General features: G+C 37.1%; 1 protein-coding gene across 2 annotated transcripts in view; it reads right to left on the bottom strand.

The window, feature by feature from the left end:
- Positions 1-24,062, bottom strand: part of DENND6A (DENN domain containing 6A) — a 143,899-nt gene that overhangs the window by 17,548 nt on the left and 102,289 nt on the right. For both annotated transcript variants that reach the window (XM_077128906.1, XM_077128907.1), the window contains exons 10-12: positions 8,030-8,152; positions 7,426-7,521; positions 5,069-5,163 (exon numbers count right to left, since the gene is read on the bottom strand). In XM_077128906.1, the coding sequence (XP_076985021.1) occupies positions 5,069-5,163; positions 7,426-7,521; positions 8,030-8,152 (314 nt within the window). The remainder of the gene's footprint in view (positions 1-5,068; positions 5,164-7,425; positions 7,522-8,029; positions 8,153-24,062) is intronic.

Raw genomic sequence — 24,062 nt, 5'->3', positions numbered from 1 at the left:
AGTACCTGCCCATGCAAAAAAAAAATGCATTTCTCTCAATACACACAAATTAATTGGATTTTGATGAACTAGCAATTAAAAAAATCCAAAACTGAAAGCAAGAAAACATTCTACTCATAAAAGCATCAAAAATAAATAAATAAATAAATACATTCAGCAAAAGAAGTGCAAGATCTGTACAATGAAAACTAAAAAACACTGCTGAGAGAAACTAAAGAAGATACATTCCATGTTCATAGATTAGAAACTCAACATTCTTAAGATGACAATTCTCCCTAAATTGAACTACAGAATAAGCACAATTCCTAGCAAATCTTAGCCGACTTTTTCCAGAAACCAAGAAAGTGATCCTAAATTTAATATAGAAATATGAAAAATCCAGAATAGTCAAAACAACAAAACAAGTTGGAGAAATTAAACTTCCTGATTTCACAGTGTACAATAAAGCTAGTGATCAAGACAAAGTGTGGTATTGGTATAAAGAAAAAAAATCAGGAATAATTCTTAAAGTTACCGTCACAACTGATTTTCAATAAAGGTGCCCAGGCAATTCAATGTGAAAATATAGTCTTTCAACAAACGGTGTTAGAATAAGTGGATATCCACAAATGCAAAACGATGACTTTAGAACTTTATATCATACACAAAATTAAATTAAATCAAAGTGGATCACAGACCTAAATGTAAGAACTAACACTATAAAATTTTTAGAAGAAAACCTAGGAGCAAATCTTTGTGGCACTGAATTAGGTAACAAGTTCTTACATATGACCAAAAGGAAAATTTGTAAAACAAAAAAAATTTATAAAATAAACGGCATCAAAATTAAATACTTGTACTTCAAAAGAAACCATTGAGAAATTGGTTTTCCAAATCAAATATCTGAAAACAGACTTGTGCCCAAAATACATAAAGACTTAACATGTAACAATAAGGAGTCAAACAACTTAACTAAAAATGGGCAAAAGACTTAAATAGATATTTCACCAAAGATATACAAAGATATAAGCAAACTGAAAGATGTTCAACATCATGAGTTATTAGGAAAAGGCAAATTAAAATGACTATTTCACAACCACTAGAATAGTCATAAGACAATATCAAATGTTGGCATAGATATGAAGAAATGGGAATCCCCCCAATTATGGCTGGCAGAAATGTAAATTGGTAAACCACTTTGGAAAACAGTTTGTTGGTTTCTTAAAAAGTTAAATGGACTTAATTCATGTTACTCTATCAAGGGCTGCAGAAATGTGAAATGTACCGAATCAAGAAAAAGGCATCTTAAAAATGCTAGGATCTCCTGGTGTGCTTGCTAGCCCCATTCTCATCTCTCAAAGATCAAGAATGGAGCAGAGCACATTCTGGCAGCATGAGTATCTGGCCCTATCTGTCTGTTGGCAGCCTGAAAAACTGACCCAACACACTCATCATGGGCTTGCAGTCCCAGAACTTGCCCTGTGTGTAGAAGGCAGCTCACAGAGCTCTTTTCTCCTAAAGAACATGATGGGAAAGCAGTCTGCATAGGACAGGGATTCTGGCTGTGGACAGTGCTGTGCCCAAGACTTTCAGGAGATGTCGTTTCCTAGGGAAGAGAAGACATTCTTACCTGTGTAAACAGGGAATTCTTAGGGCCATGTGTGCTGAGTTGAAGCTGTTATGTAACCCCAAAAATGCCGTGTTCTTTTAACTGATTCCTATTGGTGCAGACCTGTGGGTGGGACCTTTTGGTTAGGCTATGTTAATTGAGATGTGCCCACCCCATTCAAGGTGGGTCTTAATCCTTTTACCAGAGTACTTTATGAGGGGATAAAGGACAGAAAAGGCTTAGAGAGAAAAAGTCATGGAGAAGTTAAGAGAGGACCCACAGAAGCTCAGAGAGGAGGTGTTTTAGTTTGCGAACTGCCGGAATGCAATATACCAGAAATGGAATAGCTTTTAAAAAGGGAATTTAATAAGTTACAAGTTTACAGTTCTAAGCCCATGAAAATGTCCAAACTACAGCATCCAGGTAAAGATACTTTTATTCAACCGAGGCCAATGGGTCTGAAATAGCTCTGACAACTGGGAAGTCACATGGCTGGCATCTGCTGGTCCCTTGCTCCTGGCTTCCGTTACTTTCAGCCTCTGTTCCTGTGGGAGTTCCTTACCTTGCTTCTCCAGGGCTGGCTTTCATCTCTTGGCTTCCCTTGGCTCTCTCCAGGTTCTGGGTGTCTAACATCCATGGCAATGTTGGCTGGGCTTCAAGCATCTTCAAACATTTGTGTGTCTGTTCTCCAACTGTCGGCATCTATGTTAGCTCTGTTCAGAAGTTTCTGTTGGCTCTGTTGTTTCTAAGGTTTCTCCAAAATACTTCTCCTTTTAAAGACTCTAGTAAACTAATCAAGACCCACCTGGAATAGGTGGAGTCATATCTCCATCTAATCAAAAGGTCACACCACAACTGGGCGCATCACATCTCCATAGAAATAATCTAATCAAAAGTTTCCAACCTACAGTTCTGAATCAGGATTAAAAGAAACTGTTGCCCCCACAAGATTGGGTCAGGATTAAAACATGGCTTTTCTGGGGTACATAATAGATTTAAACCGGCACAGGAAGCCACTGGAATAAAAAGCTGAAAGCAACAAAACTTGGGAGCAAAGGACCAGCAGATACCAGCTATGTGCCTTGCTATCTGAGAAAGAAACCCTGGATGGCAGCAGCCTTTCTTCAGAGAAGGCATCTTCCTCCTGATGACTTAATTTGGGGCATTTCATGGCTTTAGAACTGTAAATTTGTAAGCTACTAATTTTCAATGTAAAAGCTAACTCATTTCTAGCATTTGCATTCCAACAGTTTCAGCAAACCAAAGCACCATGTGTGTATGGCTAAAGACAAGATGCATGTAAAGAAAGGACTAGGGAGGCTCCTACACTTTAGCCTAAAGCTATTCTTGAAATTCATTGTGTGGCTAAAGTTTGAAAAGGAATACTCACACAGGCTAATCTGCAAAGACTGAGAAAGGCATGTTTTTTTTTTTGGCTAAATCCTAGGATTCAAAGAAAGTCCTATCATAACACTAGCTGGATACAAGTTTAAGAAACAGACATCTGAGTCTAAATTCCAGCAACACACAAAAATATCAAAATGTCCAGGTTTCAACAAAAGATTACAAAACATACAAAAAAACAGGAAGAGATGGTTGAGGAAGAGAAGATTAAACTAAAAGAAACCATCAATGAGGATGACCAGACCTGGGACATACTAGACATACTAGAGAGAAGGTAAATGTCAATCTTAAATTAAGGTTTTTAAAAATTTTCTCATATTTTAAGACTCTAGTATCAATAACTCAGGACACTAATGCAATGGCAGTGGGATCAGGACATTTATACAGTGCCATATTTCAGCCACTGTATTTAATCCTCCCATAAGACAAAGAATTTGGATTTAAAGAGGCTGTTCTATATAAGATAACACACTCTGCCAGGGTGAAGCTCTTTTTCTCTATTTCATAAAGTCTCTAAGGATTCCAGTATAAACCTGAGTCAAATATTTGTAAATAGTATGTTTTGAAATGTTAGTCTATGACTCTAATATGTCTATGTAGATTTATGTGTATAGCAGAAGGGATTTCTTATAAAATAATCATATTATTAAACAACATTTTAGATACAACTATATGAACTAGAAGGAAATTCTTTAAAACAAACATCATTAAGTAAAAAATATTTTAAATATCTTACCATGTGTCTCAACTACATCAGTGGAAAATTCATGATTGTCCAGTGAGAGATATCAGAGGTACCATTAAATTGTTATCTATGTTAACAAAACATCCAATCTCAGAATTCATTTACTCATTTAATAAACATTAAAATCCTAGTGAGAAAGGTATGAAATTATCTGAGATATATATAAGATTATATGATATAAATACATATATGTCTTTTCCTCAAGGAAAGCACAATTTTTTGACCATTCCCTATACTAGTGCCACAGAGATATGTAATACTTGTCTTGAGACTTGGCTGAGAATTAAACTTTCTATAAAGTTCTACTCAAGAAGTGCTGGAAATCTTTGTTTTACTGTACTAATACATATATAAAAAGTAGCTCAAACTTTTGAGGTGACATTTTGTTATAATTCATTGAACATTTCTAACACCATAAGTATATTTTTGGTAGGTGGACATACTGGGTTACACATCTAAGAAACTGCAAAAACCCAAAGCCCATTTTCAGAGTCCTCAAAGAAGGCCGTCATCAACATAAATTAAAAAGTAACCAATGACCCCCAGAGACTTCTTTTGTTGCTCAGATGTGGCCTCTCTATATATACCAACTTGGCAGGTGAACTCACTGCCCTCCCCTCCATGTGGGACATGAGTCCCAGGGGTGTGGATCTCCTTGGCAATGTGGGACATAACTCCTAGGAATGAGCCAGGACCCAGCATCAAGGGATTGAGAAAACCTTCTTGACCAAAAGGGGGAAGAGAGAAATGCGACTAAATAAAGTTTCAGTGGCTAAGAGATTTCAAACAGAGTTGAGAAGATATCCTGGAGATTATTCTTATGCATTATATAGATATCCCTTTTTAGTTTATGGTGCATTGGAATGGCTAGAGGGAAGTACCTTAAATTGTTGAACTGTGTTCCAATAGCCTTGATTCTGGAAGATGATTGTAAAATGATATAGCTTTTACAATGTGACCACACAATTACAAAAACCTTGTGTCTGATGCTCCTTTTATCCAGGGTATGGACAGATGAGTAAAAAAATAATTTGAAATACTAGTGATCAATGCGAGGTAAGGGTAAGGAGTATGGCATGTATGAATTTTTCTTTTCTCTTTGTATTTCTTTTTTCTGGAGTCATACAAATGTTCTACAAATGATCATGGTGATGAATACACAACTATGTGATGATATTGTGAGCCACTGATTGTATACTATGTATGTGTATAAAGATTTCTATATAAAAATATATATTTAAAAGAAGTAACCAATGGATAAAAACGAAGAAGAAATCAACCTGCTCAGCCACACTACATTCTATCAACAGAATACCAACTTAATACTTTACCTGGAGGTTTAAGGTCTCCTATTCGAATAATGTGCGGCCAGTGCTGGAGTGTTTTAGCGAAAAAAGGATTGGTTACTCCTAATATGACAGAAGGCCTACACACAAATGAACAAAGAACAAAAACAAGAAAAAGAATGAATGCTCTATCAATTAAGAATAATTCACAATTTTTTGTGTGAACAATAAATAAGAGATTATGTTTTCCTTCATTCATTCAATGTAGTACATGTCAATATATTATGTACCAAGCACCGTGTTTAACTCTAGGCATATAAAGATGAAAAAACACGGTCCTCTCAACAGGACAAAGGCTAGGAAGAAAGAGATCTACACCCAATTTTGATGCTAGAAAGAGAAGACAGTAAAGATGGTATAAATGTACAATAACCACAAAGGAGAACCTACATCTACCAGATGATTGAAGCACAGCTTCACCAAAAAGATGACATTTACACAAAGGCATGAAAGATGAGCAGAAGCTTTTTGCCAAGTGATAAAAGTGGTAAGGGTGATGTGGGAAACACAATCAGTATATGCAATGCAGTGAAGTGAGATCATGGTATGTCTGTGGAACTACAAAAAGTTCAGCATTCCTGAACTACAAAGTGGGAAGGATGAATAGTCAGAAATGAGAGTAGATGGGCAGATGTTGAGCATATCTTTAAGTATCAACATAAATGCTAGAAAGTTTAGATGTTATCTTGTAGGCAAAGGGATGCTACTAGATAACCAAGGGGAGGAATGCCACACAAATGAAAATATGCTTTTTGGAAAGATCACTCTAGGGGAAGTTTGGAAGATGCCCTACATGGAGAGAAGGGTTGGGCCTAAGGCAGCATGGCAATATGAAAAAGACTAGAGGCAGTAAGAGTGCAAAGGGAGCTGTAGAAAGAAGATAAGCATTATGAGAGATATTTAGGACACTGTACCGACAGAATTTGGTAAAATTTAATGTGGTGCATGTTGAGAAGGAAAAATTTATGACAATTCAGATTTTTGATAACCAAGGGAATATACTACCATCATGAAAATAGGATGAAGCATGAGATTAAGGGAAATAAGAGGGTGGCGAAAAGAATTTAGTACTATTGAGATGTCCAGCAAAAAACAAATAAATAATGGGAGGAGGAGGTAAAGGGTAAAAAAAATAGGTAGATTACAATATAGTGTCAATGAAAGGGAGGGGTAAAGGGTATGGTATGTATGGGTATTTTCTTTTTTCCTTTTATTTCTTTTTCTGGAGTGATGCAAATGTTCTAGAAATGACTGTAGTGATAGATACACAACTATGTGATGATACTGTGAACCACTGATTTTATACTTTGAATGGAATGTATGGTGTATGAAGATGTCTCAATTAAAATACTTTTTAAAAAAAAGATGTCAAGGTGGCAATGTGCTTTTTTAAAAAAGTAAAAACAAAACAAAATAAAACTACTAACAAACTAACCAACTAGACGTACAGGACTAGACATCCCAGAAATCTGAGACAGGAATATATATGTCAGTCATCAGTATGAGAGCCGTTTAGAGAGGTCATAAGTATAAATAAGAATGTACAAAAAGAATTAGGCTGAAATCAGAATGAAGAACACAATACTGGAGAACACCAGCACTTATGGAGTCAGCAGAGATATAGTCTACAAAGGAGAAGAGATCATTGCCAGACAGCCAGGAGACAGTGGCATCAAGGATTAAAACACATTCAGGGTTAACATCTTAAATGTCGTAAGAAAAGGCAGACAAGAAAAATAGGACAAAAATGTGTCCAAGGGAGTGAGAACTGTCTAGATAACTCTGGCAAGAACAACTTCAATGACGATGAAGAAGTCAACCTGCAGTGGACTAAGAAGAAACCAGGAAACCAATAAGTAGAGACAGTAAATGGAGATTTTGTTGTTCTAGAACTTTAGCTACAAATAGATGGTAAGCAATAAGGCAGGAGCTAAAAGAGAAAAGAGAGGACGATTTTTTCCCATTTACAGATTTGGAAGATTTTTCATATCTACATGCTGAATCAATGAAGAAGGCAGAAAAGGAAAAGAAAGTTACACAGGTAAGAAGTGACTATTATTGCAGCAAGCAGTCCTAAGGTAAGGAAAGACGATAGAATGGAAAGTACAGTTAAATAGCTGTTAAAGACAAGACAGCTTTAATTAAGAAATAAAATCACTCAAAGAAAATAAGCAACATTCCTGAAATCTTAAATTATTACCAGCAGTTCCCAAAACTTTCTTTATTAAATCAGTCTACCTACAAGTTTGAAATTTATATAAAACTTTAAAACAATTACCAAAAATAATTCTATATAACTTTAGTTATAAAACCAATCAATAAAAGTTATTCTGTTTACTCACGGGGCTTGAGTACGAGTAGTATATTCTTTGAATTCACTATCATGAATTGTGAAATAGGGTCGGAAATCACTGTAGTACTTTAGTGGAAAAATACAGCTGCAGAACAGGAAGAACACATAAAACAGAGTCTCAAGAGTTAAAGCCTCTACTCAATAACTACAAAAGTTTTATACAACCACTATACACCCAATGGAATAATTTATCTATTTCAATAAATGGTAAATGCAGTTCAGAAAACTAGAAAGACAGATGGAAATATATAATGCGGAATGGCATACTGAAAAAATGTGGGGTTTGGGGCCCAAGACAGGGTGGAATTCTGACCCTACCATTTACTAGCTACTAGATACTGAATATTAGAACAACCAATATTTATCAAGCAACATGTAAGTGAATATAATGATGCTCAGTGCTGGGAACAATAAAAACATGCTTCCAGTCATCATGAAGGCTGCATCAATTTTCTCATCCCTAAAATGCAGCTATAACAAACACTACCTTCTTACAAGTTTGTTGTGTGAATCAAATGCAATGATATGTGTGGAAAGATATCCTAGAGAGGAAAGCGCCACACATGTGACCATCACACAAAAAATATTCTCACCCAACAAGTGCCAATACAGTCTCTGACGACTCCAATGGTGATGGTGCCATAACGACGAGGGGCTCTCCCAATAGTACCAGCTCCCAAAGCATCTGACTATGAAGGAAAACTGGGCAGAAACACCTGAAAGGTATTTACACAGTAGAAATATTTTATTTATCCAATTCTATTTTTTAAGTTCCTATATAATCATTCTAAAAGCTTCACATGGTATATATACTTGCAAATATCTGGATCTTGATCTGACAGGCAAATTCATTTAGAATATGGGTGATAACTACAGACCAAGAAATAACTTTTATCTTATGTAAAGATAAAAGTGTATATGGATTTGATTCTGTTCCAATTTTGATAAAAGTTAATGAAATATATTGATGCAAAATGTACGAACAAAAGCGTATAAAATATTACTGGGGTCGCATGGGTGGCTCAGTGGAAGAATGCTCGCCTTTCATGCAGGAGACCCAGGTTCACTTCCCGGACCCACCCAAAAAAAAAAAAAAAAGTAAAGAAAAATTACCGAATTGTTGTACCGTATGGTAGTATCTATTTTATCACTCTTGCTTTTACATTTGAACTTCTACTCTAAACAGTTTGAAGGAAACAAGGAAAATTAAATTTCCAAAGGATGTTTATTGGACATATTTAATTTAAGAGCTGGTACTTTCAAAATTAAAAATTGATTAAGCTAATTACAAGGGAGAATACAAGCACCAAACAAACCATAGACTTATTTCCTGGGCGGATCCTTCTTCAGAAATGCTGCATATTTTTACAGTAGCCCTGGAATTAGGTGGAGGCCTGTTAAGACTCCACCATGCCCATATATTACCAAGCCTCACACATCAGGCAACTTTTATTTATTTTAGTAATTTCCTCCTCGTAGAGGTCACACATTTTTTTAGGGGATTATATAGGTAGAAAAATAATATTTATTTATAAAAATCATAGCCAATCATCCCAGACAAAAATTATTTTCCCACCCCACAAATACATGCAAAGTGAAAAAACTAAAATATCATTTAAGTGCAAAGAAATGCCACAAATTGATGAAATGGAAATTAGGGAGAGTTAATTTTGACCATTCAAAGGCAAAAAGAAAAAACTGAAGGAGGTATAAAGAACAAAATCAGTTCAAGGATAAGACAAAGTAGTTCTTCCTCTTCCATCACCCTCTGTCCCCCCAAAATTCAATTCTAAAGAACAAGGCTGGCATCTCAACCAGAAGGGAGCCATGTTGGTCCAGAGCAGGATACTGAGAGCTTGTGTGAGGTAAGCTGGGTGTCCACATGGTGGCCTGCTGCGGATCTGTTGGAGCCCAAACATGGTGAGAAGGGTGTCCATGTGGGGGCTAGTCTGGCATAAGATGACAGAGCCTGGGCAACACGAGGAAGGTGACCCCATGGAGGAGCAACCTGATGTAGAATGTCAGAACCAGAGTGGGGTGAGAAAGTTATCCATGGGTGGGAACACCTGCATATGGTGTCAGAGGAGAGGAATGAGGGTATTCCACATGGAGAGGTACCCTGGAGTTGAATGTAAGAAAACAAAGGGAGCATGGAGGGCATTTATGTGGGAGTCAGTCTGGCCTGGTAAGTCAGAGACCTAGCAGGGTGAGGATTGTATCCACATGGAGAAGTGGCCTGGTATGAGACATAAGAGCATGAATGGGGGAAACAGGTATCTACATAGGGTTCAAACCATGAGAGGGAGTTAAAAGCCTGAGCAGGGTAAACAGGGTGTCCATGCAGCACGACAGCTAGTGCAGGTGTCAGAGTGTGAGGGGGTGTGGAAGGCACATCACAGGGGAGAAGCAGCAGAGACAGGAGACTAGTAACTAAAAGGAGGACTGATCAAATAAGTAAATAAAGTAAGAATAATAGAAGGCAGTTGTACAATCATGGAATTAAAATTCAGATACAGAAAGGGAGAAAACTAGATGAGTTTTCTTGTGTTGGGCTAGAATTGGAGGTATTAGTGTAACTTCACAGTTTTTAATATATATGATAAATAAATACAAAAGTAAAAATGTATATATTTTTACATGTGCATATATATATGCATATATATATATATATTCATTCTCTAGCTCTATCACTAAGAGAGCCTAAAAGGAATGATACCCCAATAGGAATGAGCACATTTAATGCCCATATATGGCTTCTAGATCCTATTCTCCACTAAAAAGAGCCTTCTTGGAGAAATGGTTGATTCCAGGCCTGGGGCAAAGAAAATATAAGATAAGCCTGGAACCCAAAAGAACAGAAAACATACGTCCACAGAAATACATGTACATGAATGTCCACATCCATGTAATTCATAATAGCTAAAAAGTAGGAACAACCTAAATGTTCACCAATGAATGAATAGATAAACTACATTTGGCACATCCATAATATTACTATTATTCAGCTAAAAAAGGAATGAAGTACCGATTCAAGCTATAACAAGGATGGATCTAGAAAACAATATGCTAAGTGAAAGAAATCAGACACAAAAAGGTACATATTGTATGACTTCATCTATAAAATGTCTAGAACATACACAGAGAAAAAAAGTGGATTTCTGGTGGTTAGGGGAGAATAGGAGGGGAAATGGCAAATGACTGCTCAATGGGAACAGGGTTTCTTTTCGGGCTAATGAAAATGCTCTAGAATTAGATAGTGGTGATAGTTACATGAATATGTGACTATATTAAAAACCATTTAATTGTACATTTTCAAAGGATGAAAATTATGGTATGTGAATTATGGCTTTATATTTTTTAATTAAATAAAGCTAAGTCCAAAATATCTTATGGCAGACAGCAAGAAAGTATTTGAAGAATGACAGATATGTCCAAGCCAAAACAAAAAACAAAACAAAACAAACAAAAAAACACTGAAGTCAGCTAAGGTGGGTTCAAACTGGCCAAATTGGGAACAATTTGAACATCAAAATAAATGATGATAAAATGAAAGTAAACCCATTCTATGTAGATGAGGTTATTTCAGTTGAAATGTGTATGGTCCAGCCCAATCAGGATGGGTCTTAATCTAATTACTGGAGTAATTTATAAATGGAATGAATTCAGACATGAGAGAAAAAGCCACAGAAAGCAAGAAGCTGAGATGGAACCAGGAAGAGAAGGAAGAAACCAGGAGATGCCATGTGCCTTGCCATGTGCCAGAGGAATAAAGGATCACCAAAAGCCAGCCCGAGAAAGTTACTGTCTTCAGCGAGAGAGCATTGCCTTGATGCCTTGATCTGGGCATCTTCCAGCCTCAAAACCATGAGAAATAAACACCTATTGTTTAAGCTGAACTATTTCAGCTTAAGCAGTCTAGGAAACTAAAGCATAGCCTGACAAAGGGAGAAAAGCTAGAGGACAGAAAAAAGAGAACTCAAAATAAGGGGGGGGGGGGGGGCGCAACTACTGATCTTACAGATATAAATAAAAGGATACTATGAACAAAGGAACAAGTGTCTGCTAAGAAATTAGATAAACTTGATGAAATGGAAAAATTCCTAGAGACACTCAAATTACTTAAACTGAATCAAGAAATCTCCCAACCAAAAAAAAAAGTATGGCAACAAATAACTTCACTGATGAATTTTACTAAACATGCAAAGAAGAATTAACACAAATCCTGCACATACACAGAAAGTTGAAAAGACCCTATTTCCATGCCAGATAAGAATAACACAAGAAAAGAAAATTACAGACCAATATTGCAATTACAGACCAATATCCCATATGAACAAAACATTACCACACTGCAACTTTCAGGGAAGATGGTGGGGTAGGGAGCTCCAGGACACACTTCCTCCAAAACAGCTAGTGGACAGGAAGGCACTATCTGAAAGAACCGTTCTGGGACTCTCAAGACCACAACAAGACTCTCAAGACTGGCAGCAGCTGCTAGTGCCCAAAGCCTGACTTTCAAAATGGACCACCTCAGGTTCAGGTCCCTGGCTGGCTTTTGTATAGAGAGAGAGCAACTTGGAAGTTTTCTTCTGCCAAAACAAGGAGGGGCATGGGTAGGCACTGATGGTACTCTCTCATCAGTGAATTCGAATTGCTGAGCCCCAACTCTGAGCTGCTATTTCAACCCACCCTGTAGGACGATGAAGGCAGTCAATGTTTCAGTGACAGGGAGGTAGGACAGGGGATGGGGGTGGGAGGGGGGATTGTTAACAGACACAGTGCCTCCTTAGAGCTGCGGAGAACAGTTTGCTAAAGAGTGCTATGTGCAAGTCAGGCCACAAAAGCACAGCATCAGAAACTCATAAAAAAGCTTCTGGCGTCTTTCCTGATACTCACCCCAAGGTTCTCTGGACTTGGTCTGAGCTTCCTTCATGGGTCCTTGGCCCTGTTTTGCCTGGGAAATACTGACTTGCTGTTCTACTTTGCTAGTTGTCAGAATGCAATATACCAGAAATGAAATAAATGACTCTTAAAAAGGGGAATTTAAGAAATTAACAGTTTACAGTTCTAAGGCTGAGGAAATCTCCAAATTAAGGCAGGTTTATAAAAATGTCCAAACCAAGGCACTGTTAAGAGGTTTCCTTCACTCAAGAAAGGGCGATGAGGAGGTGCCAAGATGGCAGCTTAGTGAAGTGTGGGTTCATCCTCCAGAATAGCTACTAAATAACCAGGAACAGTACAGAACACCTACTGGGGCCATGTCAGTGACTGCACACAACGTACCCCAGTCTGGACCAGCCAGACCAGCTGCAAACACCCCCAGAATCGTGAGCTTCCGAAACCATGGCGGCTGGCGCCCCTCCCCCACAGGCTGCTTCCCAGAGGGGAAAGGAAAGAGACTTTATCAGCAGCAGGGGCTGAGCAAAACTAAGCTTCAAGTGTGGAATTAATTCACAAATTCTGACTACTAAAAATAGGCCCCCAGCTCAGGTGACCCTGATCAAAGTGGAGGTGGCTGATTTTTGTTCCAGTGTTAAGGCGGCAGGGCTGATGGAAAAAAAAAAAAGAAAGGAAACAGAGGTTTTTGTGGCTATGTTTCTACCGAGGCTTGGCTGCAGGACTTCTCAGGCTGCAACTGCCCCAGGCATAGGCAGAAACCAGCTTCTTTGAGAGCTTATCTGGAGACAGTGCCTTCCCCAGGGTAGGGCTGAGGCCCAACTCAGGTGGAATCCCTCCATCAAGGAATTCAGACCACAGGGCTTGGAAATTTGAAGCCATTAAAGCCAGCCTACAACCTCTTCTCTGTCCAAAGCATGGCCCCAGCAAGGAGAGTCTGCCAAAGTAAAAGGTGCCGCATCATCTTATGCTGGTGGGACCTGCAGGCAGACAAGTACCACATACTGGGCAGGATAAGAGAGACTTTACAGGAAAGTCTTTCAACCTGCTGGTCTCACCCGCAGGGAAAACTGACGTAGGTGACTCTTTCCTCCTGATAGGAGGCCAGTTTGGTCTGGGAAAATCCGGCTGGGGTCTATAATACCTAAGAAGATCCTCGTGAGGGTGGGGGTGGGGGGGAAGGCACCATACAGGAGGGAAAGGAACAAGAACACAAAACCTAAAAAATTTTCCTCTGTTGAACAAAACCTAAGCTAGTGGTCCAGAAAAAGCTGAACTGAATGTCAAAGAACAGACAGACAACAAATTCACCCAACAAGAAAACCCTAGATAAAAGAAGTGAAAACAATCTCCAGAATAAACTAATTAAGGTAATTAAATGCCTAGACACCAGCAAAAAATAACACATCACACTAGGAAAATTGAAGATATGGCCCAGTCAAAGAAACAAACCAACAATTCAAATGAGACACAGGAGTGAAACAATTCAGAATGTACGAACAGACATGGAAAACCTCATAAAAATCAAATCAATGAATTGAGGGAGGATATAAAGAAGGCAAGGAATGAAGAAAAAGAAGGAATCGAAAGTTTGAAAACAAAAATCACAGAGCTTATGGGAATGAAAGGCACAGCAGAAGAGATGAAAAAAAACAATGGAAATCTACAGTGGTAGATTTTGAGAGGCAGAAGAAAGGATTAGTGAACTGGAGGACAGGACATCTGAAACCCAACAAGCAAAAGAAAATATAGGGAAAAGAATGGAAAAATATAAGCAGGGACTCAAGAAATCGAATGACAATATGAAGCGCACAAATATATGTGCTGTGGGTGTCCCAGAGGGAGAAGAGAAGGGAAAAGGAGCACAAAAACTAATGGAGGAAATTGTCACTGAAAATGTCCCAACTCTTATGAAAGACTTGAAATTACAAACCCAAGAAGTGCAGAATACCCTAAAGACAATAGATACAAATAGGCATACTTCAAGACACGTACTAATCAGAATGTCAGAGGTCAAAGAGGAAGAGAGAATCTTGAAACTAGCAAGAGAAAAGCAATCCATCACATACAAGGAAAGCTCAATAAGACTATGCGTAGATTTCTCAGCAGAAACCATGGAGGCAAGAAGACAGTGGGATGATATATTTAGATTACTAAAAGAGAAAACTGTCAACCAAGAATTCTATATCCAGCAAAATTGTCCGTCAAAAATGAGGGAGAAATTAAAACATTTTAAGACAAAAAATAACAGAGAATTTGTGACCAAGAGACCAGCTCTGCAAGAAATACTACAGGGAGGACTAGAGGCAGTTATGAAAAGACAGGAGAGAGAGGTGTGGAGAAGAGTGGAGAAATGAAGATTATCAGTAAAGATAAAAAGAACAAAAATTAAATATGACATATAAAATCCAAAAGGCAAAATAAAATGGTAGAAGAAAGTACTACCCATACAGTAATAACACTAAAAGTTAACAGGTTAAATTCCCTAATCAAAAGATACACTGGCAGAATGGATTAAAAAACAGGATACCCATCTAATGCTGTCTACAGGAAACACATCTTGGACCCAAGGATAAACATAGGTTGAAAATGAAAGGTTGGGAAAAGATATTTCATCCAAATAACAATCAGAAAAGAGCAGGAGTAGCTATACTAATACCCAACAAATTAAGACTTTAAATGTAAAACAGTTAAAAGACGCAAAGAAGGAGACTATGCACTAATTAAGGAACAATTCAGCAAGAAGACATAACAATCATAAATATTTATGCACCGGGCCAGAATGCTCCAAAACACATGAGGCAAACACTGAAAAGAGAAATAGACACATCTACCGTAATACTGGGAGATTTCAATTTCACACTCTCATCAATGGACAGAACATCTAGACAAAGGATCAATAAAGAAACAGAGAATTTGAATAATACAATAAATGAGCTAGACTTAACAGACATTTATAGAGCATTACACCCCACAACAGCAGGATATACCTTTTTCTCAAGTGCTCATGGATCATTCTCAAAGATACACCATATGCTTGGGCACAAAGCAAGTCTCAATAAATTTAAAAAGATTTGGCCCATACAAAACACTTTCTCAGATCATGAAGGAATAAACTTAGAAATCAATAACAGGCAGAGTGCAAGAAAATTCACAAATATGTGGAGGCTTAACAACACACTCTTAAACAATCAGCGGGTTAAGGAAGAAATTACAAGAGAAATCAGGAAATATCCTGAGGCAAATAAAAATGAACATAAGATATCACAATTTATGGGATGCAGGAAAGGCAGTACTAAGAGGGAAATTTAGTGCCCCAAATGCGTATATCAAAAAGAAAAAAGGGCAAAAATTGGGGAATTAACTGTCCACTTGGAAGAACTAGAGAAAGAACAGCAAACTAATCCCAAAGCAAGCAAAAGGAAATAATGAAGTTTAGAGCAGAAATAGATGAAATTGAGAATATGAAAACAATTGAGAGAACAAACAAAACCAGAAGCTGGTCTATGAGAAAATCAGTAAGACTGATGGACTCTTAGCAAGACTGACAAAAAGAAGAGAGGGGATGCAAATGAATAAAATCAGAAATAGAAGGGGAGATATAACCACCGAACCAACAGAAATAAAGGAAGTAATGAGAGGATACTATAAACAGCTTTATGCTAATAAACACGAGAATGTAAATGAAATGGACAACTTTCTAGAAAGGCATTAACAACCTACTGTGACTAGAGAAGAAATAGACAACCTCACCAAACCAATCACAAGTAAATCAAATCAGTCATTAAGAAGCTCCGCAAAAAGAAAAGTGCAGGACCAGATGGCTTCACAGGTGAATTCTACCAAATATTCCAGAAAGAATAAGTACCAATCCTGCTCAAATTCTTCAAAAAAATTGAAGAGGAGGGAAAGCTACCTAACTGATTCTACAAAGCCAACTATATCACCATCATACCAAAGCCAGGTAAAGATATTACAAGAAAAGAAAACTACAGACCAAACTCTCTAATGAATATAGATGCAAAAATCCTTAACAAAATTCTAGCAAATCGAATCCAGTAACACATTAAAAGAATTATACATCATGACCAAGTAGGATTCATCCCAGCTATGCAAGGATGGTGCAACATAAGAAAATCAATTAATGTAATACACCATATCAACAAATCAAAGCAGATAAACCACATGATCATCTCGACTGATGCAGAAAAGGCATTTGACAAAATTCATAATCCTTATTTGTTAAAAACACTTCAAAGGATAGGAATAAAAGGGAACTTCCTCAAAATGATAAAGGGAATATACAATTGCAACCAAAAGAATAAAATATTTAGGAATAAATTTAACTAAAAAGACAAAAGACCTACATGAAGAAAACTATAAGAAATTGTTCAAAGAAGGCACAGAAGATCTAAATAGACAGAAGGGCATACCGGTATTTATTCCTAAATATTTTATTCTTTTGGTTGCAATTGTAAATGGAATTCTTTTCTTGATTTCCCCCTCAGTGAAGATGTCAATTCTACCTAATTTGATTTACAGATTCAATGCAATACCAATTAAAATCCCAACGACTTACTTTTCAGAAATAGAAAAACCAATAACCAAATTTATGTGGAAGGGCAGGATGCCACAAATATCTAAAAGTATCCTGAGAAAAAAAGATGAAGTCAGAGGTCTCATGCTACCTGACTTTAAGGCATGGTATGAAGCTACAATGGTCAAAAGAGCCTGGTGCTGGCATAAATAGTTATACTGACCAATGGAATAGAATAGAGTGTTCAGATATAGACCCTCTCATCTATGGACAATTGATCTTTGATAAGGCAGTCAAGCCAACTCACCTGGAACAGAACAGTTTCTTCAATAAATGGTGCCTAGAAAACTGGACATCCATATGCAAAAGAATGAAAAAGGGTCCATATCTCACATCCTATTCAAAAATTAACTCAAAATAGATCAGAGACCTAAACATTAGATCTAAGATCATAAAACTGTTAGAAGAAAATGTAGAGAAATATCTTATAAATTTTATACTTGGAGACGGGTTTATAGACCTTACAACCAAAGCTAGAGCATTGAAGAAAGAAAGAAATAACTGGAAACTCCTTAAAATTAATCACTTTTGCACATCAGAGAACTACATCAAGAAAGTAAAAAGACAGCCAAATATTGTCACAATGGGAGACAATATTTGGAAATGACATATCAGATAAAGGTCTAGTGTCCAGAATTTATAAAGAGATTGTTCAACTGAACAACAAAGACAGCCAATCCAATTACAAAATGGGAAAAAGACTTGAACAGACACTTCGCAGAAGAGGAAATACAAATGGCCAAAAGGAACATGAAGAGATGCTCAACTTCCCCAGCCATTAGAGAAATACAAATCAAAAGCACAATGAGATATCATCTCACACCCACCAGAATGGCCATTATCAATAAAACAGAAAATGACAAGTGCTGGAGAGGATGTGGACAAAGAGGCATACTTATCCACTGTTGGTGGGAATGTCAAATGGTGCAACCGCTGTGGAAGGCAGTTTGGCGGTTCCTCAAAAAGCTGAATGTAGAATTGCTATATGACCTGGCAATACCATTGCTAGGTATCTACTCAAAGGACATGAGAGCAAGGACACAAATGGACATTTGCACACCAATGTTTAAAGCAGCATTATTTACAATTACAAAGAGATGGAAACAGTCAAAATGTCCTTCAACAGACGAGTCCTAAACAAACTGTGGTATATACATACGATGGAATATTATGCAGCTGTAAGAAAGAATAAAGTCATGAAGTATGTAACAACATGGATGGACCTTTAGGACATTATGCTGAGTGAGATTAGCCAAAAACAAAAGGATAAATACTGTATGGTCTCACTGATATGAACTGACATTAGTAAATAAACTTGGAATTTTTTGTTGGTAACAAAGACCATCAGGAGATAGAAACAGCCTAAGATATTGGGTAATTGGAGCTGAAGGGATATAGATTGTGCAACAGGACTGAATATAAAAACTCAGAAATGGACAGCACAATACTACCTAACTATAATATAATTATGTTAAAACACTGAATGAAGCAACATGTGAGAATGATAGAGGGAGGAGGGCTGGGGACATAAATGAAATCAGAAAGAAAGACAGACAATAAAGATTGAGATGGTATATTCTAGGAATGCCTACAGTGTATAATGATAGTGACTAAATGTACAAATTTTAAAAATGTTTTTGCATGAGCAAGAACAAAGGAATGTCATTACTACAGGGCGCTGAAAATAGATGGTAATTAATATTTTAAAATTTCAACTTATGCGTGAGACTAAAGCAAAAAAATGTTTATTTGGTACAAAATTTATATTTTGACTAGTGCATTTCCTAATATACACTGGTTGAACACCATAAGTACATGGAACCTTGGGTATGACATGAGATTTTGTTGGTTTGTCCAGAGTGATGCCCCGATGAATCCCAGAGTGATTTGATCAGTGAGTGGAAAAGTATTTGCACAGTCTCCCTGGGGAAATGGTGAGAAAGGGGGAAAATTCAACTCCCCCAAGTGGAGAATTCTTGATATTCTTACAAGCAGTGGGGACAACCAAAGCAATAGGCTAAGTCCCCAATCTTGGGGTTTGTTCATATGAAACTTAACCCCACAAAGGATGGGTTAAGCCTACTTAAAATTAGGCCTAAGAGTCACCCCCAAGAAAACCTCTTTTGTGCTCAGATGTGGCCTCTGTCTCTAGCCAACACAACAAGCAAACTCACCACCCTCCCCCTGTCTACGTGGGACATCACTCCCAGGGGTGTGGACCTTCCTGGCAATGTGGGACAGAATCCTAGAATGAGCTGAGACTCAGCATCAAGGGATTGAGAAAAATCCTAGAATGAGCTGAGACGCAGCATCAAGGGATTGAGAAAACCTTCTCGACCAAAACGGGGAAGAGTGAAATGAGACAAAATGTCAATGGCTGAGAGATTCCAAACAGAGTCGAGAGGTTATCCTGGAGGTTATTCTTACACATTAAGTAGGTATCACCTTGTTATTCAAGATGTAGTAGAGAGGCTGGAGGGAACTGCCTGAAAATGTAGAGCTGTGTTCCAGTAGCCATGTTTCTTGATGATGATTGAATAATGATATAGCTTTCACAATGTGACTGTGTGATTATGAAAATCTTGTGTCTGATGCTCCTTTTATCTACCATGTAAACAGACAAGTAGAACATATGGAATAAAAACAAATAATAGGGGGAACAAATGTTAAAATAAATTTAGTTTGAAATGCCAGTGACCAATGAAAGGGAGGGGTAAGGGGTATAGTATGTATAATCTCTTTTTTTTTCCTGTTTTCATTTTGTTTTTCTGTTGTCTTTTTATTTCTTTTTCTGAATATATGCAAATGTTCTAAGAAATGATCATGATGATGAATATGCAACTATGTGATATTGTGAATTATTGATTATATATGTAGAACTGAATGATCATATGTTAAGAGTGTTTTTGTTCGTTTGTTGTTAAAGTTTTTAATTTAATAAATAAAAAATATATATGTATAAAAATAGTATTAAACTTAAAAAAAAAAGTATATGCGAAGTCCTCTTGGGGGAATAGTGAGAAAGGTGGAAAATTCAATTTTCCAAAGTGGAGAATTCTTGATATTCTCACAAGCAGTGAGAACAACCAAAGCAATACGCTGAGCCTTCAATCTTAGGGTTTGCTCATATGAAACTTAACCCTGCAAAGGATAGGCCAAGCCTACTTAAAACTGGCCTAAGAGTCACCCCCAAGAGAACCTCTTTTGTTGCTCAGATGTGGCCTCTGTCTCTCAGCCAACACAACAAGCAAACTCACTGCTCTCCCCCTCTCTACATGGGACATGACTCCCAGGGGTGTGGACCTTCCTGGTAACGTGGGGCAGAAATCCTCGAATGAGCTGGGAGTTAGCAACAAGGGATTGAGAAAACCATCTCGACTGAAGGGGAGAAGAGAAAAATGAGACCAAATTAAGTGTCAGTGGCTGAGAGATTCCAAACAGAATCAAGAGGTTATTCTGGAGATTATTCTTATGCATTAAACAGATATCACCTTTTTAGTTAAGGTGTAACAGAAAGGCTGGAGGGAACAGCCTGAAAATGTAGAGCTGTGTTCCAGTAGCCATGTTTCTTGAAGATGATTGTATAATGACACAGCAAATAATAGGGGAAACAAATGCTAAAATAAATTTAGTAGACTGAAAAAAAAATTAGGCCTAAGAGTCACCCCCAGAGAACCTCTTTAGTGGCTCACATGTGGCCTCTCTCTCAGCCAACACATCAAGAGATTCACTGCCCTCCCCACTCTATGTGGGACATGACTCCCAGGGATGTAAACTCCCTGGCAATGTGAGACAGAAGTCCTAGGATGAGCTGGGACTTGGCACCAAGGGATGAAGAAAACCTTTTTAACCAAAAGGGGGAAGAGAGAAATGAGACAAAATAACGTGTCAGTGGCTTAGAGATATGAGAGTTGAGAAATTACTCTGGAGGTTATTCTTATGCATTATACAGATATTCCCTTTTTAGTTTATGGTTATGACTTAGAGGAAAGTACCTGAAACTATAGAAATGTGTTCCAGTAGCCATGTTTCTTGAAAATGACTGTATAATGATATGGCTTTTGCAATGTGATTATGTTGTGAAAACTTTGTATCTGATGCTCCTTTTATCTACAGTACAGACAATTGAGTAAAAAATATGGATAAGAAATAAACAAATGACGGGGGAACAAAGGTTAAAGTAAATTGAGTAGAATGAAATACTAGTGGTCAGTGAGGGTAAGGGGTAAGGGGTATGGCATGTATGAGTGTTTTTTTTCTTTTTTTGCTGGAGAGATGCAGATGTTCAAAAAAATGGTCATAGTTATGAATACACAACTATGTGATGATATTGTGAGCCACTGATTGTAACCATATCAAGAATGTTTGTTTCTTTGTTGTTTACAATAAAAATTAAAAAAAAGAAAAGAAAAATGAACAAAATGAGGATTTAACTGCTCATCTGGAGAATTTAGAGAAAGAAAAGCAAACTAACCCCAAAGCAAATAAAAGAAGAGAAACAATAAGGATTAACATAGAAATAAACCAACTGGAGAAACAATAAAACAATAGAAATAAACAATAAAACCAAAAGATGTTTCTTTGAAAAGATCAATAAAATGATGGACCCCTACCTAGACTACCAAACAAAAAAACAGAGACGACGAAAATACAATCAGAAACGCGGGGGGTGGGGGGTGGGGGCTGGGGGAAGGGGCGGGCGGGGTCACTGATCATGAAGAAAGTTTTAAAAACATAAGAGAATATTATGAACTGTATATGTCACAAGTATATGTATATTATGAACTGAATATGTCACAAACTACAACACTTAGATGAAATGGACAAATTCCTAGAAACACATGATTACCTAATACTGACTCGAGAAGAAATAGAAGACGTCACAAATCAATTACAAGTAAAGATTTTCTTTCTCTAAATTCTCCAGATGACAGAATCTCTATCAGTCATCAAAAATCTTCCCACAAAGAAAAGCCCAAGACCAGATGGCTTCACAGGTGAATTTTATCAAACATTTCAAAAAGAACACCAATCCTGCTCGAGCTCTTTCAAAAAACTCAGGAAAAGGGAATGCTGCCCAACTAATTTCATGAAGCTAACATCACTCTAATACCAAAATCGGATAAAGATGCTACAACAAAAAAAAAAACTACATACCAATCTTCCTAATGAACACAGATGCAAAAAATCTCAACATACTAGCAAATCTGAATCCAATGACACATTAAAAGACTTATACATCATAACCAAGTTGGATTTATACCAGGAATGCAAGGGTGGTTCAACTTAAGAAAATCAATCAATGTAACACAGCCCATTAACAAATCGAAAGGAAAAAATCATGTTCATATTGACTGATGTTGAAAAATCATTCGACAAAATCCAGCATCCTTTCCTGATAAAAACACTTCAAATGTCAGGTATCGAAGGAAACTTTCTCAATATTATAAAGGGCATATATGAAAAACTCACAGCCAGTATCATACTTACTGGTGAGAAACTGAAAGCATTCACCCTAAGATCAGAAACGAGACAAGGATACCCATTGTCACCACTGTTATTTAACACTGTATTAGAAGTCCTAGCTGGAGCACTTAGACAGGACAAAGAAATAAAAGGCATCCAAACAGGAAAGGAAAAAAAGAAACTTTCATTATTTGCAGATGATATGATCCTATACTTAGAAAACCCTGAGAAATCTATGGCAAAGTTATTTGAACTAATAAACAAATGCAGCAAAATGATGGATATAAGATTAATGTACAGAAATCAGTAACGTTTCTATATACAAGCAATGACCTATCTGAGGTGATAATTAAGGAAAAAAATTCATTTAAAACAGCATCCAGAAGAAGCAGGTATCTAGGAATAAGCCTAACCAGGGATGTCAAGGACTTATACACAAAAAATTAACCTAAACAGATGGAAGGACATTCCATGCTCTTGGATAGAAGATTGAATGTCATTAAGATATCAATTCTACCCACACTGATCTACAGATTCAATGGAATACCAATCAAAATCCCAACAACTTACTTTGAAGAATTGGAAAAGCTGGTTATCATATTTATATGGAAGGGAAAGAGACCATAGATAGCTAAGAATATTTTGAAAAAGACCAAAATGGGAGGACTATCACTTCCTGACTTTAAAGCTTACTATAAAGCCACAGTAGTCAAAACAGCATGGTACTGGCACAAAGATATAAATATTGACCAGGGGAATAGAATCAAGACTGCAGAGATAGACCACCAAATCTATGGACAACTGATATTCAACAAGGTCCCCAAATCCACTTGAATTGGGACAAAATAGATTTTTCAAAAAATAGGCACGGGAGAACTGGATATCAATTGTCAAAATAATGAAAGAGGACCCTTACCTTATACCCTACACAAAAATTAATTCAAAATATATTAAAGACCTAAATGTAGGAACCAGTACCATAAAACTTTCAGAAGAAAATGCAGGGAATACTTCAAGATGTAGTAATAGGAGGCAACTTCTTAAACTTTATACCTAAAGCACAAGCAGCAAAAGGAAAAACAGACAAATGGGAACTCCTTAAGATCAAGAACTTCTGCATCTCAAAGGACTTTGTTAAAATGGTGACCAGGCAGCCAAGTCAATGGGAGAAATAATTTGGAAACCACATATCCGATAAAGGCTTAATATCCTGTATACATAAAGGAATTATACAGCTCAACAACAAAAGAACAAACAACCCAATTATAAAATGGGCAGAGGATATAAACAGACATTTTTCTGAAGAGTAAATACAGATGGCTGAAGAGCACATGAAGAGATGCTCATTATCATTAGCTATAAGGGAAATGTGAATTAAGATGATGATGAGATATAACCTCACACCTATAAAATGGCTGCTATTAAACACACAGAAAACTACAAATGTTGGTTAGGATATGGAGAAATAGGAACACTTATTCACTGTTGGTGGGAATGTATAACGGTGTAGCCGCTGTGGAAGTCAGTTTGGTGATTCCTCAGAAAACTAAATACTCAGTTGTCTTACGACCCGGCAATACCAATACTAGGTATAAAGCCAAAAGAGCTGAGGGCAGTGACACAAACAGACATTTGCACACCGATGCTCCTAGCAGCATTATTCATAA

This window comes from Tamandua tetradactyla, chromosome 15 (genome assembly GCF_023851605.1).
Source record: "Tamandua tetradactyla isolate mTamTet1 chromosome 15, mTamTet1.pri, whole genome shotgun sequence".
Lineage (NCBI taxonomy): Eukaryota > Metazoa > Chordata > Mammalia > Pilosa > Myrmecophagidae > Tamandua > Tamandua tetradactyla.
This window is presented reverse-complemented; position numbering and strand designations above follow the sequence as displayed.